This window comes from Lactuca virosa, chromosome 4 (genome assembly GCF_052849685.1).
Source record: "Lactuca virosa cultivar CGN04683 chromosome 4, Lactuca_virosa_CGN04683_v6, whole genome shotgun sequence".
In the NCBI taxonomy this organism is placed as follows: Eukaryota; Viridiplantae; Streptophyta; class Magnoliopsida; order Asterales; family Asteraceae; genus Lactuca; species Lactuca virosa.
Window position 1 is genome coordinate 198855685 of NC_136429.1, and position 27985 is coordinate 198883669.

The following is a 27985-nucleotide window of genomic DNA, read 5'->3' on the forward strand; positions in this document are numbered from 1 at the left end:
AAACAAGTAATAAGCACACAAAAACACGTAATTCACTTAATATTCAATGAATTCATCTTTATTATTTTAAAACGAGTTATAATGGTTGACCTAGACTATTACATTATCATTAATGCTTAGCCCAGAAACACGGGCGTTACAGTGTAAATATTCAATAATAAATTATAATATAAATAATTAGAAGATAACCCAAATACCTCTTTAGGACAAGCGTAAAATAACCATCCAGGGTTGTTGGTAGTTCTTGAGGTCCTAATAATACCTTAATCCCCACAACTGAAAATTGTCATTTCTTTGGCTTATGAGAAGTAAATTTTTATTAGTGTGGACAGGTAAATATCTTCAATTATATACTGCCATTAGACTACTATTTTATAGGTATTGAGTACTGTCTATTAGCATTTGACTACTATTTTATGTGTTGTCTTATCCTACACTGAATTTCGGACACATGATTGTAATTTGACTACTGTGTTATAGGCATTGACTACTGTCTACTAGCATTTGACTACTACTTTAAGTGTTGTCTTATCGTACAGTGAATTTCGGACACATGATTGTAATTGGACTATTGTGTTATAGGCATTGACTACTGTCTACTAGCATTTGACTACTACTTTAAGTGTTGTCTTATCGTACAGTGAATTTCGGACACATGATTGTAATTGGACTACTGTGTTATAGGCATTGACTACTGTCTACTAGCATTTGACTACTACTTTAAGTGTTGTCTTATCGTACAGTGAATTTCGGACACATGATTGTAATTTGACTACTGTGTTATAGGCATTGACTACTGTCTACTAGCATTTGACTACTACTTTAAGTGTTGTCTTATCGTATAGTGAATTTCGGACACATGATTGTAATTGGACTACTGTGGTATAGGTATTGACTACTGTTTACTAGCATTTGACTACTACTTTAAGTGTTGTCTTATCGTACAGTGAATTTCAGACACATGATTGTAATTAGACTACTGTGGTATAGGTATTGACTACTGTCTACTAGCATTTGACTACTACTTTATTCCTTTTAATAGCTTTTGAAGTGATTTAAATCATCCTTATCGCTAAATTCATGTTTAACTCGTCAACATTAAAGATGAGTTTCTCATACAATGACCATGAAGAAAGCTTTACCGACTTGCCTGTTTACCTCCACAACATTCAACGTACAAATCCCCATAGTTACACTTACATCAAAACCGATGTTTTGGATTGTTTCCAACTATGTTTTATCGCTATTCGATGTGTGGTAATGTACTTTCGATTTGTTTATTGTTTGTGCTAAAATGATTTATATTAGTTTAAAAACTAATAATTGTGTTGTACAAAATATGAAATAGATCAATGCATTCCTAGGATGCATGCTTCTGATCATCTTCATAGGCAGTGTTCATATTCGAGGAGAGTATCTTAATTCAAGGTTCGTAGCAGTTGCTATGGATGGAAACAACAACACTACGCCAATAGCATTTGGTATCGGGGTGGCAAATAATGTTAACTCCTGCACTTGGTTCCTTATGAGGTTGAAGGATGCTATTGGAGATGGTAGGGAAGTTGCGTTCATAACCAATATGGACGATACCATTTCTTCTTTTGTGGGTCAGGTATTCCCTGATGCGTATCATGGTTATTCGTCTAAGAGTGTGTTGATTTATTGTCGCTTAAGAATTGGTCAAAGCACAAATTTAGACTACATGTTCTTCCGTGCATGCAAAGCATATACCACGCAAGATTTTCAAAAATCATTTTCTAAGTTAAGTCATGTTGCACGTGAGGTTCTTGCCAACATCGAAAAAATGAAATGGGCACGGGCCTATTTCCCTAATATACGTTGGAATGTACTAAACATTAATATTCTAGAATTCCTATTGGTGTTATCGGTTACTCAACGCAATGTACCGATAAGAATGCTAATTGATGTAATTGTTCAGTACATCCAACAGACGTTTGCAGAACGCAGTGTCGTGGGAGGTAATTTAGCAAGTTTTTATAAACCACTAAAATATCCATAATTGACTATCCTTTTTACTTTTCAGGGATGTTGAACACCGTATTCACCCCTTACGTAAAGATGGTCCTTCACAGAGGGATGCAAAAGTCTCTAGATGGAAAGCAACTAAAATCCCACTTGAGATCCCGTCTCCGTTCCCATCTGATATTTTTCGAGTTTTTGATCTAAAAAAAAGATGTGTTGTAGATCTTAATCGACACACATGTTCTTGTGGGAAATGGCACAATCTGGGTATAACATGTGGTCATGCTATTGCTGCAGCACGTTATACAAACAACACGAAATTAACCGATATGGTTCAAATTTATTATCGGGCTAATGTGTTTTGAACTACATACCAGACTAGAAATGTGAACGTTGTTCCCCCTGCATCGGGAAATACCAGAGCCGTTGATGGTCGTTTTAATCCCTATGTAATCCTATCTGACTATTATGTGCTACTACTTATCTTTTTAAATCGACGGGGAGTAACCTAAGATTGTGGTTTTAATCCCTATGTAAGCATATAATATTTGAAATCGTAATTGTTTATGTTTGTAAGCCAAAAATTGTACTTGGTAATGAACATTTCCATTTTACAAAACCATACTGTTTATATTACATTTGGTGGTATAAATCAAAAAAATATTTACTAAACATTAGGTGGTAAAATTCAAAGAAATTGCATTGCAACATTTACTCTTCTTTAACAAATAATAGCATCTACAATATATAGTTATTGTAAAATTCTAACAATATTTTTATGTAAGTTATACTACAATTTGACTACTCCTTCAAATTATTTCACAACGGTTTCATAAATTTTGACTACTAGTTTCTAGTGTGCATAATGTTTTATCATTTCGAACAGTAAAATTGTCTTTTCAAATAGTACTTCTATGTTGGTCTCACACTATTAATATGCAACTAACATACATCTTAAACGTGATACATTACAACATTCAAAAATTGAGAATGAATTCATCTGAGTTCAGTGTTTGGCATTGTGAAGAAGAAGATTGCTATGTTTGTTCCGATAACAACCCAATTCCGGAAGGCCCAGATTTCCCACTCCCAGATAACATGCTTGACGACATTTTCCAAGCTATGAAGGCCGCTGAAGAAGCCAACGAAAAGGACTCTCAAATTATTCACAAACTCAACTAACGTGCAAACGACCTAGCAGATCAAGTAATTGAAAAAGAAAAATGGATTGCTGAAACTACAAAAAAATCAAAGAGGCTAAGAAGTGGACTCGAGATGGAAATACGAAGTTTGATAAGCTTCAAGCAGAACGGGACCGTCTAACAGATGTTGTTAGAATTAGAGGGGATTTTATCGACCGTAAGCAAACTTTGTATCCCAAACAGTTTCCTAATCTGTGGAAACCAATTTAATTATGTAATAGGTTGTGAGATGCTCCTTTAATAAAAAACATTTCCATTTTAGAAAACCCTACCTTATATAACAATGCACTTTATTTTTTTAAGTTATATTTATATAAATGCAACACATATTTTTTTTTAAAAAAAATTAACATGTTCAAGAAAAAGTAGTTGTAAAAAAATATAGGCTCAAAACTGCAAACAATATTTTTTTGTAGGTTATATGACAATTTGACTACTCTTTTACATTATTTGACTACGGTTTATAGATTTTGACTACTACTTTCTAGCCTGTATAATGTATTGTCATTTCGAATAGTAGATTTGTCATTTCAAACAATATTTTTTTTGTAAGTTATATGAAAATTTGACTACTCTTTGACATTATTTGACTACGGTTTTATAGATTTTGACTACTACTTTCTAGCCTATATAATGTATTGTCATTTCAAACAGTATTTTTCGTAAGTTATATGAAAATTTGACTACTCTTTGACATTATTTGACTAGGGTTTCATAGACTTTGACTACTGCTTTGTAGCCTGCATAATGTATTGTCATTTCCAACAGTAGATTTGTCGTTTCAAACAGTATATCCGTGTAAGGTATCTGACAACTAGACTACTCTTTGACATTATTTGACTACGGTTTTATAGACTTTGACTACTCCTTTGTAGTCTGCATAATGTATTGTCATTTCGAACAATAGGTTTGTCGTTTCAAACAGTATTTCCGTGTAAGGTATCTGACAAGTGGACTACTCTTTTACATTATTTGACTACGGTTTCATAGACTTTGACTAATGCTTTGTAGCCTGCATAATGTATTGTCATTTTCAACAGTAGATTTTTCGTTTCAAACAGTATATCTGTGTAAGGTATCTGACAATTGGACTACTCTTTGACATTATTTGATTACGGTTTCACAGACTTTGACTACTGGTTTGTAGCCTGCATAATGTATTGTCATTTCCAACAGTAGATTTGTCGTTTCAAACAGTATCTCCGTGTAAGGTATCTGACAATTAGACTACTCTTTGACATTATTTGACTACGGTTTCATAGACTTTGACTACTGCTTTGTAGCCTGCATAATGTATTGTCATTTCCAGTACTTATGGGAATCCACCTAATTGTTTGTCAGTCTTTTTACTTATTTAAGTACTCCTTTAAAATTAAACAAACTAACAAACAAATTTAAAAAATGGACTCCAATCAAACAATTTCTTCCAATGCAGCTGCTCCGTCCAATACTCCACATCCATGGACGATAAGAGAGGTAATTGTGGTAATACGATGTTGGATGAACGTTTACGAGGATGTAACAACCATGGTTAACCCGAATTGCTTTGAAGGTGATGAATGGACCCGCATAACAGCTATGTTTAACCTCTCGTTGGGAGAAGGAAAACACCGAACACAAGAAGATATTGTTGGTAAGTGGATGGATTTAAAGGAAACAATCACATGGTTCAATCGATGGTATCATCATCTTAAAAATAGTTATCGTTATACAAACAACGATGAAGATCTTTTAGAAATTGTTAAAGATCATTACATTTTTGAGCACGAGGGAAATGACTTCGAGTATGAGCATGCTTGGATTCTAGTTAAAAATAACAAATATTTCATGTAGAAGGCTCTTATATGTGAAATGTCTTATGTAATGTTTGCTACTGGTGTATCTCGTTTTCTATAATGTTTTATGTTTGTGTTTTATTTTTCATGGAATAAAGTAGATAATAAGTGGGGTACTATATTTAATTAATAATGTCAAAAGTGCAGTTTAATACATGCAATACAAATTACAAATACGGGAATTCATTAATTTCCTACATTAATCTAAGGACATTTTAAATCAACTGTGTTGTTGAAATCAAAAGTACAGTACACACTTTTGTTTTGTGACCCGCTTCCTGATGCCAATTCATCAGTCATTATGCCATTTTGTGTCGATTTTTTTCTCCCCCCAGATCCACTCCCCGAACCCCTACCCGTACATCGTTCCTTGTGTGTCCAAATTGACCGCATGTAGAACATTCTTGTCGTATGGGACGCTCACCTTGCGACGGAATATGACCAATGTTTCTTGGCCTACCCGACTGACGTCTCTCCATTATGGGTGGCTTGACAATCATCAAATCATCAGGGATCTCCCACTCAGATGGACTTGGTAAGGGGTTCACAGACTCCTCGTAAGTTTTCCTCAGTGTCTCTGTAAAATAAGCTTTTAAAGCAAATTCCGAACAGTCTTCGTAACGGTTCATTGTGACATGGCCACAAGGTAAGCCATCTATTTGCCACCGCCTACATGTACATGTTCTTTGTTGGAAATTAACAATGACACTTTTGTGAGTAGAGCTTTTCACTTCAAATCTACTATTTGAGATAGGGTACACCATCCAATTATTACAAGCATTCTTATTTGCTTGTACAATCGTATCAGCCCATGGGGTGAGTGTTGTTTTTGCTTCAGCTAAAAAAATAGACATAATTTCATAATATCATATGAGTAATAAAATAACATTTCAAGTACTATTATATATAAAATATTAGTACCTGCAACATTATGTTTCTGAAAACTCCATTGTTGCATTGTTGCACGAAAATACTCAATCAACATCAATATTGGCATCTTTCTTGCAAATCTTGACATTGAATTTATCGACTTCGCACTATTTGATGTGATAATAAAATACCGATTCCCAGGAAAATGTGCCCTAGCCCATCTTTCTGGATTGATGTTTTGTAGGTATTCCCATACACAATCATTTACCTTTTTAATTTTTTTTATCCCATTATCTAATTTTCTAATAGTATAGGCTTTGCATGTCTCCCAAAATAATGCGTGTATTGTATCACTGCTTTCAAATTTTGCTGAAATTTTGAAATACAAATGGATACCACATATTCCATGATGGACGTGAGGAAATATATTTGCAATTGACGTCGCTAAGGATGGAGCCATATTAGATATGAATGTAAGGTATTCCACGTTTCCTATACATTCACGTAGTTTTCGAAGGAACCAGGACCGTGTTTCCGTACATTCACTTTTGCATATGGCATAAGCAACATGCATGCTTTGGTTTTGACTGTCCATTGTCACTGCGAGCAACATTGTACCCTTGAATTCACCCTTTAGGTGACCACCATCAATTATAAGGACCGGCCTACAATATTTGATGAACGCTTGTACCTACAATTATTTTTGTTGCATTAACAAATACCAATTAGGATTCATATGTTATATTTGTTATAAAAAATTATCACTGCTTACCGAGCAACCCAGCGCGATATACACGAACTCAAACCGATCATCATCGTTTGTTCTTATCTGAGTAATAGTTCCTGGATTACGCTTGACCAAGTTGTGCAGATACGCTGGTAGTTTGGTGAATGAATCCTCTTTGGTACCTCTTAACATCAACAACGCATATTGTTTTGCCCGCCATGCCTGTTGGTATGAGATATTGATTGGAAATTTCGAATTGATGTCCCTCACAATTTCATTAACCCGATAAACTCTATTATAGTCTCCGACCAATACTTCAATGATAAAGTGGCCGGGTACCTTTTTCTTTGATTGTCGATGATTAGACTCCAAGTTTGTTGCACAACATGTGTGTTGGTCAACAACTTTTATGAATTGGAAAGCAGTAGTCGATTTGATTCCCCTTGCCCTAACCATCCAAGAACAATTTTCTACCAAACAAACCACCTCGAACCATTCTTTGCTCGATCTGGTAGTCTTATACTGCTTATCTTGTTCCATGCATTGTCTTCCAATTGCAAGCTTGAGCAACTCTTTGTTATCAAAAATGTATAGAACCTTAATCTCTTCATTTATATCCACCCTCTGGCATGGAATGTTCACATCATCGTTTACAGGACACGAAGGCAATGGGGAAATACCATGAAACATGGTATCTGAATAAATAAGTTTAGGTTCATCATCAAATTCTTCTCCGTTAGAATCACTCTCTAGGCCGGATATATCCAACTTGTCACAATCCGCAAACTCACCATATCCTTTTAGTTCACCATCATGCAAAAATGGAACTTCTTGTTTTCCAGATTCATTACCAACCTTATTCACCACGTCTAGTGCTTTTTTTGGTTAAAGTAATGATTTACACTAACATCATTAACATATATACCAACATCATTATCACCGATATACAGATAATTCTCTGGTGTAACATACATAATCGGTTCTGACACTACATTTACATTTTCAGCGACACTATGATATTGACATTTAATTGGACTTTTAAAATTATGTATTGGGTTGTTGCTCCCTTTTCCACTTGATAAATTAGCTGCAGATGCCTTTCCTCTATCTGTTGGATTAATGTCTAAGTCCATAACTATATTTGGTATGTACTTGACCCGACCTGGCATGGTCCATTTGGGTTGCACTTCACCGGCACAATTTATATGGATAGTCTTTTGAGAATAGTATATTTATGATTTATATTAATATATTATAAGTTCTAATATATTAATATGGAATCATATTATTTAATTAGTATTGATCAAGAATTAATTTAGAATTAATTAAGTGATCAAAAAGAACTAATTAAATATGGACTCTTATATATATGGAATGGGCCAAGTTCATTTAGGTTGGGCTAAGCTTTCATGGATGGTCCATGGAGCTTTTAACCCATGGATCCTATGTAAATGAAAGGTCATGGGTATTAGGGTTTACATGGATGTAACCCTAATCCTCCATAATATATAAAGGGGTCTTTGGCTCCCAAAATTGGAACAAGTGTGTGAAAATAAGAGTGGGCCGATTTTAGTGTGCATACATATTCTCTCAAGTTATTCCAAGGTGTTTTGGTGATTTGTGATTCCATTTGAGGCTTCCACACTATTGGGGCTAAGCTCTTAAAGCTTGAAGACATCAAACTACATCAAAAGGTATGACATCTAACTAGAACTTTGTAGTATAGGTTCTTCATAATATGCTAGTTAGGATGAAACCTTGGAATAGTTAATATTTGCATGTATAATAGAGAAAACAGAGATCCAAGGTTTATAGGGTTGCATGTACACCATAAGAGTGTTAGAATGCTCAAAACCCAACAGTGGTATCAGAGCCATGGGTTGTTTTCTGTTATATTGATGCAAATGTTTTATTTTCAAGTTGGAAAAAAAAGGAAAAAAAAAACATGACGTTTGTCAAATTTTAAGATAATTACTTGTTTTGTGAAAAACGAATTATTTGTAAAATTTGCATCATTTGTTATATGAGTTGAATTAGGTCAAATTTAGTAAAAGATAAAATGATATGAGTATTTTATTAGTTTTAAAAGTTTGATCTAAATGTTTTAAGGAGTTACATATTTTGTCATAAAATTTTGGAGCTCAAAAGTTTTTTTTAAAGTTGTGATCTTAAGGGTTTTTGAAACTTCCATAAGTTATGGATATGAAAGTTTTTTTTTTAAAAAAAAATTGATTCAAAGTTTTTATGGAGTTACAAAATTTGGTGTTAATGTTTTAAAGAATTCCATAACTTGTTCTTAAGTTATGGAACATGGAAAGTTTCATCATAAAACACCATTAATTCCATAAGTTATGGAATCCAAAGGTTTTCAAGAATTACAAAACTTGCCCTCAAGTTTTGGAATTTGAGAAAAGTTTTTTATGAAAAAAAGAATTGAATTCTAAAACTCTTGGGTTCATAACTTAAACAATTAATTAAATGGTTTTAATTTTGAGTTTAATAATTGGAATTATGATGTTTTGTTGAATAGTTCAAATTAACTCTTATGGACTTTATTAATAGTTAATTAAAGCGTTTAATTAAAAGAGTATTATTAATCCATAAATATATGGTTTGAGTTTAATTAAATTAAAAGTCTAGTTTAATTAATAGATTAAACCACCAAGTATTTTAAATGTCTAAAATACACCCTTATACTATTATAATATTAAAAGTTTAATATATTATATGTATAAGAGCAAGTCGTCTTACCATTAGTAGACCTTATTCACGAAGCCGGTCTATAAGGGGGGTATAAGATTACTGCCTATAAAATGACAGTTTAATGGGTGTCCACTCTCACTCACCGCTTCCTTGACCGGTGGAGGGTCGTTAGCCGAACAGGTAGGACAAGGACTATAATTCTCCCTTCATTATAAGTATAATGATAAATACTAAGTAACTAAACACTTATAAATTCCCAATCTTAGTTACTTAGGAAAATGTGAATAAGGTGCTAATCCATGAAATTACACTTTGCACTTTGTTTAAGCTGTTAGTGGAGCGTGTGTGGTTAACCGGCACACTAACCTGGACTTACCAAGGTAGGCAAAGGGTAACTTAATGTTTATCATAGTATCGTTGGAGCGTGTGTGGTTAACCGGCACATCGATTGAGGGGTAAATATTAAGGGTACCAAGTATATTTGCATGGTTACTTCACACCTTGTTTTGTGATCCTCGACATCCCAGTCACAAAACCTGAAGGGCACACTCGAGATTGAAACATGCCATTGAAAAGTTCAATGCATCTCAAAAGAATCTAGGAGTTTCAAAACCAATTAAAACCTAATAATACATTTCGTTTATCTTGGTGGAAATTGGTGAATCGTCATTCACCTACCTTCAAATATTTTATAGCTTGGATTACGGCATTCCTCTTCCAAGTTATAAAATAGTTTGTTGGGTCCTAGCCTTAATATATCATATTGGGTGTTATATTAAGGACTTAAATCAACTTTACGTGAATTTCTCCCATTGTTGATGTCTGGTTTAGACAACAATGATCTTCCCAAACCAAGCTTTCCTAATGAATATGACTTCCCGAGTTTAGCTCATGGAAGTCATACTTCTCTTCCTCCACCTCCTCCAATTATTCTCCCTAACCCACAAGTTCAAGGTCACTCAAGCCCTAATGGCAAGCAAGGTCTATGTGTGATCACATCTTAGAGTTGAAGTCACATATTGACAAGCCGGGAGAGTTGGGTGTCAAAGTCTTGAGAAAGTTGGATGTTCAATCACTTTCTAAGTCACATAGTGAGTTCCTTTGGGACTACTATGAAACAGACTACGACATGAACCTTAATGATCATATCTATTTGCTTGGTGCTGCTGAATCAGCAATGATTTGGAACGATAGTAAAGCAAATTTGATTAGAAGATCAACTTCCCAAAAACTTTATGGACAGTGACAATGGTGACACTGGAAATCCAGAAAAAGCATTCTCTTCCCAATGGAAAGGGATTGGCCATAGTCAACCCGGTTGACCAAATGGTAAAGAGAAAGGCTAAGTCTGAGATAGTCCCTTTACCAAAGGGTCCATATGTTTATTTTGCCAAAGGAAGGGGCGTTGATTGCAAAGCTGCCAAATTTACCTAAGGATGTTAAAGTCAATAAGTTTGACTCTACATCAGGTAGAGCCCACTATCTAACTCTGTTAAGTTCTATTCTGAGATCCTCATTACATGATGTGACTGGGTCACATGTTGATGTTTTAAGAATCAAAGAATAGAGAGAAATCTTAAAGGAAGTATATGTTGATTCTGATCGCGAAGGTGGATTTCGATCACATCAGAATTTTGAGCAGTTGCTTAAGAAGTTATGATATATTGCTAAGGAATAGATAACAACAATTTTCCATGTGGATTGTAAGGATAAGTTTTTCCGCAAAGTTTTAAAATAAAAGAAAATTGTTTAATTTTATTTATTTGAAGTATCCTTACAATGGCATTTGTGGAAAATTGTTGCTTATATGATTCCACTGACAGGAATATTGGAAAATGGATTTGATTCTTTCATTTGTGGTAGTGTCTAAATTTACCAAATCAGGAAAGTTCCTCATCACCCAAGTTTCAATTGGACCGAAACTTGGAATCATGCAAGTTGAATAGTATGATGAATGAGAACTTTCAAGCATTGGAAAATCAAGACTAATTACTTGTTCACATGGATGTGTGAATCAAGTGAAGGACTAAAGGGATCGAGTACACATTCTTGTGCACTGGTCATGTCCACCACAAAGCTCGCTAAGACTATTTGATTTACTAAAGTTTAGTAAATATGGTTATACTTACAAGTTTAAGTATAATTCTGAAACATTGGAAAAGTCTCAATGTATGGCAGAATGAATGGGAAGAATCAAATTAGGCAGAAAGATAAAAGTTTCTCAAATCTGAAAGATGGGAGAGTACTTTAGTATCATGTTTGTGATCATCTTAATGATTTAGAAATCATATCATAATTAGTCCTCTAAAGGTCATCTTAGTGCATTCTTATGACTAAGAAGAGGAGTCATAAATTGTTGAAATGGTTAGATCAGGAAGATGAGTCATACTTCGTTCTAAAACAATTCTTAGAGTCATACTCCAAGATTGTAACTTGAGTGACATATCTTAAAGAAAGGTTTAAAACACTTGTCAAATGTAAGAGTAAAAGTGTCCTACTCTTGTACATTTGAAATTGGTAAGTTGTGATGTTTTGGATAAAACAAAGACCAACTAAGGCCAATTGTGTGAAGTGTTTGTCTTGATAAAGAATCCGCACTATCTCTTGAATATTTGGCAAGATAGTCTTATATGTCAAGAGGATAGTGGGAGTCTTAAAGATCCTAAAAAAGAATTTCAAGAACTAATCAAGAATAAAACATGAGGTTCTTCACTAGCACACGACTTGAGGTTTATAAGTTATCGTGTTGACATATTCTGTGCCCATTCCAGTTAAAGTTGGCTTTGCATAGGAGTTCTGAAAGTTCTCAATTGGTTGCATAACAACTTGGAAGCAATGGCAGGCCCTGTACTGCCAGGTGGCAAGAAGTTAAGATTGCATAAGTTCGGTCCATATGAGTTTGGATTTGTCATTATCCTTGTCTTGTGACTATGGTTTTGACGATTCACATGGATAAGAACACATACACCATAAAATCTAAGGGTCATAAGGTTTCTCTCCGATTCATGAAAATGATGGTGAGGAAACACTTTCACCAAGTAGATTTGAAGCAGATGGCAAAAGGTCTAAACAATTGAGACTATGATTACGACATCCCTTTTCATAGTTCTGAAAGTGTTTAGACACACATGCATGCTATCTAAGGAAAGGTGTATGATTTTGATAAAGTTTTATCAAAGCATCTCGTATCAGAAATCTGAACTTTGGTAAGAAAGTCAATAAAGTATTGATTTCTAGAAGTCCAGCTGATTTCTGAGTACATGTCAAAGCTAGTAGGAGCATAAGTGTTATGCTAATAATCATCATGTTAGTGGGAGCATGATAATTATTGTTAGTGTTGCAAGTTAGCAATGTTAATTATAGAAAACAAAAGTTTCAATTCGTGAGGCTGCAGGGATTGAAAAAGTTGTTTTGCAATAATTAAGGGAGAGGATATACTTCATTTCGGTTCTAAAGGCTTAGATTGAGACCTTAATCATCTTTAGTCAAGAATATATATATGAATTTCATGTTGGATTGGTTCAACTTAAGGAAATTCTATATATTGCGTTCTCAAAATTCGATTATGATTACGGCATCCCTCTTCATAGTCAAATTTTGAAAACATGGCAAATAAAAATATTGTAGCAAAAGACTGGTCTAGAATCATGTCTTTATGTGAGACATCATGAATCGTGTACCGTTTGCTTTGGGTACAGGATCGATTGCATGTGCTATAATATTTGTCATTTCTAAATTTTTCCAAATGCCCAGGGGCATTAAGAAGGGAAAAGGTCTAGAATTAGATATGACTAAAATGATTAAGCAATTGTCGAGGACAATCTGAGGTTTACCAAAGATTGGTTGCTTAGGGACAGTTGGAAGTATAGTGCTAATTTTGGAAGGACCATATTGACATATTCTGAAAAGAGGCATCTCTTATTCAGAAGTGATAGCCAAAATGAGAATATGGAGTTGTCTCCATAGGTGGAAGTTATCTGTGTAAGATTAGAAAACTTAATGCAAGAAGCATGTCCAAAGCAATGTACTTTGAATATGAGACTTAGTTTCCATGGAGTTGATCTCCATTGGAATACCTTATAATGACTGTTGACAAGTCTTTGTGACTTTGTACATATTCATTACAGGAGGGTCAGTGCATAGAGTTTATTCTTGTGTTTCACTTTGCATGTTTTGACTTCCAGAATAACTAAGTCGCTCTTCCTGAATGATTAAGTTATTCAAACCATCCACAGTCGGTCATATGTTGGAAGTAGATATGAATCAAGACTGTCATGGGTTGGTTTGTAGAGGTCCAAGTTGGTGGACAAAGTGGTGCTACAACACTCATGAGTGCTCATAAGTTCTGAGTATTGGATTCAACCCGCGCTCATTTGAATCACTTCATGGATTTTATCACGAGTGATCATGAGACGATAATATCTTATATTCTTCAAACCTAGAGATATGAGTTGTTACTATGAGGTGGTTATACATTGATTGCACGAAAACGCATTTGGTAACTCGATGTTATAAAACGTGCCTTTGTGTATGATTCAACAAGTAGTAGAACAAGCCATATGAGTCGAAGTTTATCCATTCCTTTTACATTCGGGATAAAAGCGATATCTGTGGGCCGCTCGATGATTTAGCGATGACACATGTGAGTGCTTGGCCAAGCCAGGACTGATTTGATTTGTTCAATCAGTCATTCATCATAAATCGAAAATCGGGAAACAACAAATGGACAGAGAGAATGATTATAATCCATGTCTCAGTCCATATGATATCTAGAATGGAGGAATATATGATCCCTTATCTAATGGACAAGTCATTGACAAGGTCAGAGTTCGACAACGGCTTTAAGAGCTACGATTGCCAGTTAGGTTTTGAAGTCATACTCAATAATAGTTTTAGACTTATCCAAGTGGGAGACTGTTGGATTAATGTCTAAGTCCATAACTATATTTGGTATGTACTTGACCCGACCTGGCATGGTCCATTTGGGTTGCACTTCACCGGCACAATTTATATGGATAGTCTTTTGAGAATAGTATATTTATGATTTATATTAATATATTATAAGTTCTAGTATATTAATATGGAATCATATTATTTAATTAGTATTGATCAAGAATTAATTTAGAATTAATTAAGTGATCAAAAAGAACTAATTAAATATGGACTCTTATATATATGGAATGGGCCAAGTTCATTTAGCTTGGGCTAAGCTTTCATGGATGGTCCATGGAGCTTTTAACCCATAGATCCTGTGTAAATGAAAGGTCATGGGTATTAGGGTTTACATGGATGTAACCCTAATCCTCCATAATATATAAAGGGGTCCTTGGCTCACAAAATTGGAACAAGTGTGTGAAAATAAGAGTGGGCCGATTTTAGTGTGCATACATATTCTCTCAAGTTCTTCCAAGGTGTTTTGGTGATTTGTGATTCCATTTGAGGCTTCCACACTATTGGGGATAAGCTCTTAAAGCTTGAAGACATCAAGCCACATCAAAAGGTATGTCATCTAACTAGAACTTTGTAGTATAGGTGCTTCATAATATGTTAGTTAGGATGAAACCTTGGAATAGTTAATATTTGCATGTATAATAGAGAAAACAGAGATCCAAGGTTTATAGGGTTGCATGTACACCATAAGAGTGTTAGAATGCTCAAAACCCAACACTATCATCCACTTCGTTACGCCAAACGTCTTCTTCAACCACCACATAAACAGACACAAATTTATCTCCAACGACATTTATTACATTGATCAGCTTTCTAATATCACGATCATCAACAATACCATAATAATAGAGTTGTTCTGGAAGTTGATAAGCCAAAAATATGAAATACTTAATATATATATATATATATATATATATATATATATATATATATATATATATATGGTAGGTGTGACAACCCGAAACTTTTCCCGTTATCCTTACCCGGTTTCCGTTAATAAAATTTGGGTTTTTATTTAATTCAGTCAAATTTCTTAATTTGGGAAGGACCTTAAGTTTTAAAGAAATAATATGTATTTTATACTATTCGGAATAAACCGGGAATCACGTGAAAAAACTTGAAACTTCCTCGAAAATCACCGAGTTCACGGTCAGGACGAGTTTACGACTGTAAACTCGTGTAGACCGTAAACACGTTTACGGTCAGGTGGACCCCTTTTTGACCGAGAACTCTACCCTATATAGAGTATTTGGCCTTCATTTCACACTTTAAACACTTCAAAGGCTTTCTATCTCTACTCCCTCTCTACCTTTATCGAGAATCCTCAAGAACACGGTTGTGTTTTGGACCGAAAACACCTTCTTTGCCTTCAAAAACCGTAAGTATCATATTCCCCTTCATGAATCGCGTTAAAATCCTTCATTTTGGACTTAAGATCATCACTCTTTGCTTGAACAAAAGAGTTTACGGTCCTATGAATCTTCATAGACCGTAAACCCTTATAAAGGGTGTTCTTATAGCCTTTACCTTTCCTAAGGCTAAGCATGGTCCCTAGAATCCGATGCCTTTGAATGAAGCCATTGAAAACGATCATTTGTGTAAGATTGATGAGTTTACGGTCTAGTGTATCTCCTTAGACCGTACACCCTTCAATGACCGTATATTCGTGGGCCGTAAACCCATGGAACCGTAAACCCATGGACCGTAAACCTTATGACCGTAAGGTCATTAGACCGTGAACTCCATGACCGTAAGGTCATTGGACCGTAAACACTGAAACCGTAAACACTAAGACCGTGAACACTTGGACCGTGAACTCCAATGGTCATACCTCTTTGACCGTAAACTCTATAGGGTGGCCATATACCCTAGTTATGCAATCATATGTGATTGTATCCCATAAATCTTAGAGTTTCCTAGCCATTAAGGGTGTTACCCTTCTTATTTAGTCGTCTATACACTAAATTCATACACATACATGTCTATATGTGTCTATTAGGATCGTTGTGTGCTCAAGGTTACACCTGACACTCTGCACTCCTCTTCCAACCACACGTCAGAACCACTCACTACAGGTGAGTTCATACCCCTACTCTTTTTCTGAGTTTTTCATGTTTTCAAGGGGGGGAATACAAGCAAAAGTACAAGGAAACTTGTGCTCAAAGTATATTATTTTGTATAAGATAATTATATTTTCAGTATGTTTTTAAACACGGAAAACAGTTTTACCAAACGATTAAGAAATCAACTCGCAGAAACAGTTTTCAAAACTAGAGCAATGAACTTATGAATCATGTAGTAAAATGTATCATTTTATAAAGGATTCATGTTAATCATAAAAGGATTTTCTTTTTATATTATTACTTGTAAATTTGTTAGTCTAAGTTGGAGACACGTCCTTGGTAACACTCCCACATAATCAGAGTGTAGGACTAGCACTTATGACCAGAGTCTCTTGTAGGGAGAGCGTGACTGTTGTGTATAGATCTATACGGGACTGACGATCCCGCACCTTGCTGCTAGCTACAGTCGGACCGGCAGGTCTACGGGTGACAAACTCATTAACGATATCGGCCGTTGCGGGCCATATCCAGTCAGTTATGGTCATGACACTCACAATCTAGATAACATAAATTTACTTTTGTAATAATGAATCAAGTGAAGTAACCTCAAAGTAATAACCGATTTAATTACTGGAGGGTATTAATAATAATATCTTCAGGACTTAGTTCATCACGACTTTCTTTTATTTAGTTTTTAAAGCTAATGTACCTCTCTGGGTGTAACCAGGGTTTTTAAAAGAAAACTGCTTTTATTAATACAAGTATGGTAGATACTTGCATACCTCAGTTTAAAACGAATAATCAACCATCAACCTTTAGGGAAAATAAGGATTTTCCCGGGATAAACCGGCTATTCAAAACGGATTTGTTTATCATGTAATCAACGTATATTCATATTCATTCCACGACACCTTGGATTGTACGTATCTTGGTACGAATCTGGACGTCATGGAAGGAATGAGTTTTCAAACATGTTTTTATTAAGAAAATATAGGATTTTCTTGAGGAACACTTTTCAAAAGGATCAAAGAACATTTTCCACCAAAAACTAAACGCTTATGAACTCACCAGCTTTATGCTGATATTATTTCAAAACTGCTTGTATTCTCAGGGGATTAGTAGACAGGTACTTCCAGGAATTTGGAGAAGTCGGAGCGTTAGAGTCACGTCTTTCCATTTTACTTTTGATATGAACAAAACTATGTATTAAACAATGTAAACCTTTTTCATATATGTATTCAATGTCTGGTTGTGTTTACTATGCTTGCTATGATACATTTGTTGTGATACTACGCATGACGTCAACCACCCGCGAACGTTTCCACCGTTCCGGTTTGGGGTGTGACAGATTGGTATCAGAGCCATTGTTTATAGTGAACTAAGTATGTCGAACCTTACATGATATACAACTATAAACACTAAGGGGCCTAAGTGCTCTAAACTAAAAGTATACTTTCAAAAATATAAGTATTTTTATAAAAACGTATACAAGTATACCTAGGTACCAGAGTCAGTATCATAACTAGAACAAAACAAAAGTATTTGGATGTTGGGACAGTGCAGTTAAACCTGGGCAGTTATGTGATCATGTCTAGGGTGAATATAACCTGATCAACTATATTCAGTCAAGATTACCAACATGTGCTTGGGAGTGATTGTGGTGTTACAGCAGACCTAAAACTTACCAAAAACATTCAACATAAAATACTATAGGAGTATTTTAGCTAGAGCCAAATTCAGTATATAGATTCATTCCAAGTGTTGCTACCTCTTCTTTCTTAAGCGATAACTTTCCCGCATTAGTAACATTTATGTGTTTATCACATGGTAGAACATTTTCTTTGATTATCAGGATGAGATATATCTTGTTTCATATATCTTGAGGACTTACCATCTTCTTCTTCTTGGTTGTTTCTAGAACAAGATGCCTCCCCGACGAAGACCCATCAGAAGGAACGACAACACACCACCACCACCATCCCCTCAGTTCGACCCCGTCATGTTCCAGGCAGCAGTTACAGCCGCCGTGACTGCATCAATGGCACAAGTGAACTCTGGAGGGGCTGGAGGTGGAACCGACCTCCAACGACAATACGGAAGTCAGGGACATCAAAAGGAGTGTTCCTACAAGGACTTCATGACCGCGAAACCCAAGTCCTTCGACGAAAATGGAGGTGTTATCGCCCTGACTTGATGGTTCGAGAAGATCGAATCCATCTTCGAAATTTGCGCCTGTTCCGAAGCCAACAAGGTGAATTTCGCCGCCTGCACCTTCACCGACAGAGCTTTGACCTGGTGGAATGGTCAAGTCCAAACCCTAACCCTGCGAGTGGCTAATGCCATGGGTTGGGAAAGACTGAAGGAACTCATGCTTGTGGAATACTGCCCAAGGGGCGAGGTGCAAAAGTTGGAGCACAAACTTTGGAACTTGAAGATGAAGGGTTCTGACATCGCCGCCTACACCGCTAGATTCTGTGATCTGGCTCTCCTCTGTCCGGGAATGGTCACCCTGGAAAGCAAGAAAATCGAGAGGTACATTTGGGGACTGTCACAACCAACCAAAGGAAATGTCTTGGCTACTAGACCAACTACATTTGAAAGCGCCAAGGATCTGGTGCAGAATTTGATCGATCATGGAGTCGATCTGGATGAGGCATCAGCGGTCGCCGAGCCGCAAAAGGAGAGTGGTAAGAAGAAGAAGAAATTTTGGAACAAACGCAAGGGCCAGTCTTCTCAGGAGCCCTCCAAGAAACAACAAATAGTGGCAGTTCACGCTGCTACTACTCCTGCTGCAGTCCCCGTTACTCCAACGAACCCCAATCGCTATGCTGGAAAGCTACCTTTGTGCAACAAATGCAACTACCATCATCAGGGACAGTGTCGGGAGATGTCGTGCACCAGCTGTGGCAAGAAGGGACACACAACTCGATTCTGCAAGGGATCAGTCCAACCAACCAATCAGGCTCCTGGAGCGGGTGCTGGTCAAGCCTGTTATGGCTGTGGAGAGGTTGGGCACTTCAAGAGAGATTGTCCCAAGGCAACAACAGGTGGCAATACAGTAAGAGTGCTGGCGATGGGCCAGGAGGAAGCGGTCGCTGATCCTACCGTTGTTACGGGTATGTTCCTCCTTGACAACTCTTATGCATGCATTCTCTTCGATTCTGGTGCGGAGAGGAGTTTTGTTAGTCATGCATTCAAACATCTAATCAAATGTAAATCCCAACCTTTAACCGAAACATTCACCGTTGAAATGGCTAACGGAAAGAAAGAGAGCACGAACGACATATTCATAGGCTGTACTCTTACCCTAGGCAATCATTCCTTTCCCATCGATCTTATGCATGTATCTATTAAGAGTTTTGATGTCATTATCGGTATGGATTGGTTGAGCCCCAATCATGCTGATATTCTTTGCGTCGAGAAGGCTATCCGTCTCAATCTTCCCTCTGGCGAAGCCCTCACTATTTTCAGCGATAAACTCAGTTCGAGCCTTCATATCATTTCATACATCAAGGCCCAGAAGTATCTGCGGAAGGAGTGCCATGCATTCCTAACTCATGTTGTCGATGAGACGCAAAAAGTTAAAGACCTCGAGAGCATCCCCGAAGTCTGTAACTTTCCTGATGTTTGCCCCGAAGATCTCCCAGGAATTCCTCCCGAACGTCAAGTCGAGTTTCGTATCGACTTAACCCCCGGAGCTACTCCTGTAGCTAAATCCCCATACCGCTTAGCGCCAGCAGAAATGTAGGAGTTATCCAGCCAGCTCAATGAGCTGCTCAACAAAGGATTCATCAGACCGAGTTCCTCACTCTAGGGAGCCCCGATCTTGTTCGTGAAAAAGAAGGATGGATCCTTTCGGATGTGTATTGATTATCGAGAACTGAACAAGCTCACTGTTAAAAACCGTTATCCCTTACCCAGAATCGACGATCTCTTCGACCAAATTCAGGGAGCCAGTCACTTTTCAAAGATAGATCTAAGATCAGGGTACCATCAGTTGCGGGTTCACGAGAATGATGTGCCCAAAACAACATTCCGAACTCGCTATGGACACTACGAGTTTGTAGTAATGCCCTTTGGTCTGACCAACGCACCGGCAGTATTCATGGACCTGATGAATCGGGTGTGCCGCCCTTTCTTAGACAAGTTCGTGATCGTGTTCATCGACGACATACTTGTCTATTCGCGAAGCGAGGATGATCATAAACAACACTTGAGGCAGGTGCTGGAAACATTAAGGGCGGAGAAGCTATATGCGAAGTTTTCAAAGTGTGAGTTCTGGATAAGGAAGGTAACTTTTCTCGGTCACGTGGTTAGTGAGGCAGGCATACACGTGGACCCTTCCAAAATCAAGGCGATTGAGAATTGGTCTGCACCAAAGACACCCACAGAAATCCGGCAATTCGTGGGTCTCGCGGGCTATTATCGCAGGTTCATCCAGAACTTCTCCAGAATCGCTAAGCCTTTAACTACCCTGACACAGAAAGGTGTAACCTTTAGTTGGGGAGCTAAGCAAGACACTGCATTTCAAACCTTGAAGCAGGCCCTGTGCAGCGCACCTATCTTGTCCCTACCCGAAGGGACGGAAGACTTCGTTGTCTATTGTGATGCATCCAATCAGGGCCTAGGCTGTGTGCTCATGCAACGAGGAAAGGTTATCACCTATGCCTCGAGACAGTTGAAAACACACGAGGTAAATTACACAACTCATGATCTAGGATTGGGAGCAGTGGTCTTTGCATTAAAGATCTGGAGACACTACCTTTATGGAACCAAGTGCACTATCTTCACTGACCATAAAAGCCTACAACATATTTTCGACCAGAAGGAATTGAACATGAGACAACGGCGATGGGTTGAGCTACTCAGCGATTACGAGTGCGAAATACGCTACCATCCCGACAAGGCCAATGTGGTGGCAGATGCCCTCAGCCGGAAGGAGTGCTCAGGTCGTAGAGTGAAGGCACTGACCATGACTATCCATTCCCATTTATCCGCGCAAATCGAGGAGGCTCATCTGGAAGCCTTAAAACCAGAGAACATGCCGGGTGAAACCTTGAGAGGAATGGAAAAGAACCTAGAGATCAAGGAGACAGAGTCTATTATTTCATGGACCGGATCTGGACCCCAAAATTCGGTGGTTACAGAGAGGTTGTCATGAACGAAGCTCACAAGACCAGATACTACATCCATCCAGGTTCGGATAAGATGTACCTCGATCTCAAGAAGTTGTATTGGTGGCCAAACATGAAAGCGGAAATCGCTACCTTTGTGAGCAAGTGTCTGACTTGCGCCAAGGTGAAGGTCGAATATCAGAAGCCCTCAGGTCTACTCCACCAGTCGGATATACCTGAGTGGAAGTGGGAAAGGATTACTATGGATTTTATCACCAAATTACCCAAATCTCCGAGTAGGTACGACACCATCTGGGTAATAGTCGATCGATTGACAAAATCCGCTCACTTCCTACCAATCAAGGAAACTTTCAAAATGGAGAGACTCACGCGAATCTACATCCAAGAGATAGTCCGACTACACGGTGTGCCTGTGTCCATTATCTCTGATCGAGATAGCCGGTTTACCTCGAGATTTTGGCAGTCCCTAGAGAAAGCTCTTGGAACTAAGCTGGATATGAGCACAGCTTACCATCCTCAGACAGATGGGCAGAGTGAGAGAACCATCCAGACCTTGGAAGACATGTTGAGAGCATGTGTCATTGACTTCGGAAAATCATGGGACACCCATTTGCCCTTGGTCGAGTTTTCCTACAACAACAGTTACCATACCAGCATCAAGGATGCGCCCTTCGAAGCCCTTTATGGCCGCAAGTGCAGATCCCCTCTGTGCTGGGCTGAGGTGGGCGACACACAGCTAGCCAAGAGGCAAGTCCCTGAAAACACTCTCACTGGTCCAGAAATCATCCGCGAAACCACAGAAAAGATCATACAAATCTGAGAACGACTGAAGGCCTCACGAGATAGACAAAAGAGCTACGCCGATAAACAACGAAAACCCTTGGAGTTCCAGATTGGAGACCGTGTCCTGCTAAAGGTCTCACCCTGGAAAGGCATGATACGCTTTGGAAAGCGTGGAAAGCTAAATCCAAGATACATAGGACCCTTTGAGATCCTCGCTAGGATCGGTCCTGTAGCTTACAAACTTCGCCTACCTCAAGAGCTTAGCAACATTCATCCCGTTTTCCATGTCTCGAACCTTAAAAAGTGTTTATCCGACGAGACCCTTATAATCCCTCTCGATGAAATTGAAATCAACAAGAACCTAAACTTTTTGGAAGAACCGGTCGAAATCATGGATAGAGAAATCAAACGAACGAAACAAAGTCGCATCCCGATAGTGAAGGTTTGCTAGAATGCCAAGCGGGGACCTGAATTCACTTGGGAGCGCGAAGATCAGATGAAACAGAAGTATCCGCATCTCTTTCCTAATTCATGATTTGTATTCTATGTTCAAATTTCCGGACAAAATTCCCTCTAACGGGGGGATGATGTGACAACCCGAAACTTTTCCCGTTATCCTTACCCGGTTTCCGTTAATAAAATTTGGGTTTTTATTTAATTCCGTCAAATTTCTTAATTTGGGAAGACCTTAAGTTTTAAAGAAATAATATGTATTTTATACGATTCGGAATAAACCGGGAATCACGCGAAAAACTTGAAACATCCTCGAAAATCACCGAGTTCACGGTCAGGACGAGTTTACGACCGTAAACTCGTGCAGACCGTAAACACGTTTACGGTCAGGTGGACCCCTTTTTGACCGAGAACTCTACCCTATATATAGAGTATTTGGCATTCATTTCACACTTTAAACACTTCAAATGCTTTCTATCTCTACTCCCTCTCTACCTTTATCGAGAATCCTCAAGAACACGGTTGTGTTTTGGACTGAAAACACCTTCTTTGCCTTCAAAAACCGTAAGTATCATCTTCCCCTTCATGAATCGAGTTAAAATCCTTCATTTTGGACTTAAGATCATCACTCTTTGCTTGAACAAAAGAGTTTACGGTCCTATGAATCTTCATAGACCGTAAACCCTTATAAAGGGTGTTCTTATAGCCTTTACCTTTCCTAAGGCTAAGCATGGTCCCTAGAATCTGATGCCTTTGAATGAAGCCATTGAAAACCATCATTTGTGCAAGATTGATGAGTTTACGGTCTAGTGTATCTCCTTAGACCGTACACCCTTCAATGACCGTATATTCATGGGCCGTAAACCCATGGAACCATAAACCCATGGACCGTAAACCTTATGACCGTAAGGTCATTAGACCGTGAACTCCATGACCGTAAGGTCATTGGACCGTAAACACTAAAACCGTAAACACTAAGACCGTGAACACTTGGACCGTGAACTCCAATGGTCATACCTCTTTGACCGTAAACTCTATAGGGTGGCCATATACCCTAGTTATTCAATCATATGTGATTGTATCCCATAAATCTTAGAGTTTCCTAGCCATTAAGGGTGTTACCTTTCTTATTTAGTCGTCTATACACTAAATTCATACACATACATGTCTATATGTGTCTATTAGGATCGTTGTGTGCTCAAGGTTACACCTGACACTCTGCACTCCTCTTCCAACCACACGTCAGAACCACTCACTACAGGTGAGTTCATACCCCTACTCTTTTTCCGAGTTTTTCATGTTTTCAAGGGGGGAATACAAGCAAAAGTACAAGGAAACTTGTGCTCAAAGTATATTATTTTGTATAAGATAATTATATTTTCAGTATGTTTTTAAACATGGAAAAGAGTTTTACCATTAAGAAATCAACTCGCAGAAACAGTTTTCAAAACTAGAGCAATGAACTTATGAATCATGTAGTAAAATGTATCATTTTATAAAGGATTCATGTTAATCATAAAAGGATTTTCTTTTTATATTATTACTTGTAAATTTGTTAGTCTAAGTTGGAGACACGTCCTTGGTAACACTCCCACATAATCAGAGTGTAGGACTAGCACTTGTGACCAGAGTCTCTTGTAGGGATAGCGTGACTGTTGTGTATAGATCTATACGGGACTGACGATCCCGCACCTTGCTGCTAGCTACAGTCGGACCGACAGGTCTACCGGTGACAAACTCATTAAGGATATCGGCCGTTGCGGGCCATACCCAGTCAGTTATGGTCATGACACTCACAATCTAGATAACATAAATTTACTTTTGTAATAATGAATCAAGTGAAGTAACCTCAAAGTAATAACCGATTTAATTAATGGAGGGTATTAATAATAATATCTTCAGGACTTAGTTCATCACGGCTTTCTTTTATTTAGTTTTTAAAGCTAATGTACCTCTCTGGGTGTAACCAGGGTTTTTAAAAGAAAACTGCTTTTATTAATACGAGTATGGTAGATACTTGCATACCTCAGTTTAAAACGAATAATCAACCATCAACCTTTAGGGAAAATATAGGATTTTCCCGGGATAAACCGACTATTCAAAACGGATTTGTTTATCATGTAATCAACGAATATTCATATTCATTCCACGACACCTTGGATTGTACGTATCTTGGTACGAATCTGGATGTCATGGAAGGAATGGGTTTTCAAACATGTTTTTATTAAGAAAATATAGGATTTTCTTGAGGAACACTTTTCAAAAGGATCAAAGAACATTTTCCACAAAAAACTAAATGATTATGAACTCACCAGCTTTATGCTGATATTCTTTCAAAACTGTTTGTATTCTCAGGGGATTAGTAGACAGGTACTTCCAGGAATTTGGAGAAGTCGGAGCGTTAGAGTCACGTCTTTCCATTTTACTTTTGATATGCACAAAACTATGTATTAAACAATGTAAACCTTTTTCATATATGTCTTCAATGTCTGGTTGTGTTTGCTATGCTTGCTATGATACAATTGTTGTGATACTACGCATGACGTCAACCACCCCCGAACGTTTCTGTCGTTCCGGTTTGGGGGTGTGACAGTAGGTTCAAAACAGTAGTCCACTCTGACAAAAAAATAGTCAAGTTTAACAAAAAAATAGTCAAATATAGCAAAAAAGTAGTCAAATTTACCAAAAAAACCAGTCAATAAATTCAAAAAAATAATCTACATTTTAGCAAAAAATTATTCTATTAATTGTTAAAAATCTATTTTATATTTTACAAAAAATATTTTTTAACAAAATAATTGTCAAAAAACAACTCTATATTTTATAAACAATATTTTTAATCAAAATAATTCTCAAAAAAATACTCTCTATTAAAAAAAATTAAAAAACATAAAAAAATAATAAATAATAAACCGTAGTTTTTTAGCCCAAAACCGTAGACTATACCCGCAAAACCGTAGTTAAAAAAAAAACGTATATTTTACCCAAAACGTAGGCTACGATTTAGGAAACAGTAAATGATACAGAGAAAACCGTAGGTTTTAAAATAACATATGGTTTTATTAATTCAATATATATATATATATATATATATATATATATATATATATATATATATATATACAAAACACGTAACAGTAGACGAATTAGCGAAACAGTAGACGAATATAAATACATATGGTTTCGTGGGCTAGTTTGGGACAAATCCTAATTTTTGGCTAAAAATTGTTAATCACTTCCTTAATTTGGCTAGATTAGTAATTGCCCTAAATTATATAATTTGTTTAACAACTAATTAGGAAAACGGATATTAGTTTTTATATAATACAACAATTTTTTTTTCTCTAAAGTGGAAGAAAAGTTATAAGTAGAATTGTAAACCAACTGAACGTTTATTAATTTGGTCGTGTTCGTTTATTTATTTGGTTAAACTTAAACAAACGAATATAAACAATTTTTTTTATTCGGTTCAATTAGAACTTTCGTTACCGGGTTTTTTTTATCTTACTATTAGAGTGAGTTTACCTTAAAAATATACATCGATTTATATTTAACAAATTATCAAACAAACTTAGGTTATCAAATATTAAATCAATAACAAATAATTTTATATTATTAATGTTATTTATTAACGTCTGTAATAGATTGTTATTTTTTAGGCTAAGATACAATATTTATTTATTAATTATTTAAAAATTACTATAATGACAACAGACTAAATATAAAATAAAAACATTAAGGTATGTATATTTTGAAGATCAATCCAAATAAAAAGGGCAAAATGTAAAATAAATAAGTTTGATATGATATGCATCAGTCATGATAATATGATGGTGTTTAAAAAAATTATACTATTAGTTTACTAATTTGAATGTGATACACGAAAAGATTTGTGCATATAGGAGGACCTTTAGAAAAATAAAAGATTTCTACACTCAACAAATTCAAATTTAAAATATATAGTTTATACCTAGGAGAAAAGTCCAATAAAATATTAAAATAAAGTTAACTCACTTACGTGACAATGCTTCGACAGGTGTATGCAAGTCAAGGGTCAAACATTGAATAAAGAATCTACTAATCCTGAATATGCAATTGGGATTCAAACCCTTACCCATCTTTTGTAATGTACTAAATTACTCTAGACCGTTACCGTGATTTCTTCTCCAATTAGATAAACCATTTGAAGACGACCCTTCTGTGTGCTTTTTACTACGTATTTCACAATCCATTTTCATAATATTCATATAAATATGTACCTGTACCTGTACCATGTCTTCCAAACGTTTAATCCAAAACAATTCCACCAGCTAGCAATGGATCAAGTACTCTCGATGACCATGAAGACGGAAATGACGGTGGCATTTATTGGTGGCACGTCGACTTTGGTGGTGGCTTTTTTGTTTCTTTCACAACGACAACCAACCCCATCACGGTGGTCGGCTGCAATATTGAGGTTGCTCAACAGATCTAACAAGTGCATGGTAATCGCAGTAGAGAAAGAAGGTGCCGTTGTGTTTGATTGTTTAGTGTGCCTTTGTGAAGTATCTCAGGAAGAAGAGTACAGAAAACTTCCAAACTGCAACCATGGCGTCCAATTCCATGCTCAATGTATTGATGCATGGTTAAGAAATCATAGCAGTTGTCCAATGTGCAGAAGCAACATCCCCCGCTCATTGTCTCAAAGCATAAAAGCATATGTTCAACATCTTCTTAAAGAGGTTATCTCATACTGTAACTCTGCCTTAGATAACGTAGCTAGCTCTATTGGAGATTGTCGGGATTTTTGAACCTTTGATGTAATTAATGTCATATAATTGTTAGTTTAAGAAATCAATTTGTTTAAAGTAAATCTTTAATTGTATATATTTGTTGAAACAATAAGCTAAATGTAGGATTATTTATGTTGTTTATTAGTTCTTAGTTTATTGACTAGATTATATGGCAGTTACAGTTATGTATTAGACAACATGGCTTTGTAAATATGCACAAGGGTAGTTTGGTAATTTTCTGATGTAAAGCTGTTAAGTTAATCCTTCAATGTTTTGTTAGTGGTAGTTTGATAAACTCTATATATGTAGTTTGTGGCAGATTCAGACATGATTGTAACTCGGGTGCATAGTATAAAACTACTATTATCATGGGTTCCTTTAACTGAAAATCAATTATAATTACAAATTTTCTATATAAAATTTAGGTAAGATTGCATGTTAAAGATCATTTTCAATTAATGAGAGTTTACTCTCTCTCTCTCTCTCTCTCTCTCTCTCTCTCATGTAAT

At 36.6% G+C, this 27985-nt stretch overlaps 3 protein-coding genes across 3 annotated transcripts; 2 read left to right on the top strand and 1 right to left on the bottom strand.

The window, feature by feature from the left end:
- The first annotated feature begins 1104 nt into the window (after positions 1–1104).
- On the top strand, positions 1105–2348 carry LOC145105485 (uncharacterized). Its single transcript, XM_079042579.1, has 3 exons — positions 1105–1257; positions 1349–1938; positions 2045–2348. The coding sequence occupies exons 1-3, from the start codon at positions 1105–1107 to the stop codon at positions 2346–2348; spliced, it is 1047 nt and encodes a 348-aa protein (XP_078898705.1).
- Positions 2349–5224: 2876 nt separating this feature from the next.
- On the bottom strand, positions 5225–7591 carry LOC145105486 (uncharacterized). The gene is made up of 6 exons (XM_079042580.1): positions 7543–7591; positions 6663–7492; positions 6459–6581; positions 5942–6158; positions 5445–5858; positions 5225–5298 (listed from the first exon to the last, which is right to left on the bottom strand). The coding sequence occupies exons 1-6, from the start codon at positions 7589–7591 to the stop codon at positions 5225–5227; spliced, it is 1707 nt and encodes a 568-aa protein (XP_078898706.1).
- Positions 7592–27056: 19465 nt separating this feature from the next.
- Positions 27057–27494, top strand: LOC145105487 (RING-H2 finger protein ATL13-like). The gene has a single exon (XM_079042581.1). The coding sequence runs from the start codon at positions 27057–27059 to the stop codon at positions 27492–27494; it is 438 nt and encodes a 145-aa protein (XP_078898707.1).
- Positions 27495–27985: the final 491 nt, after the last annotated feature.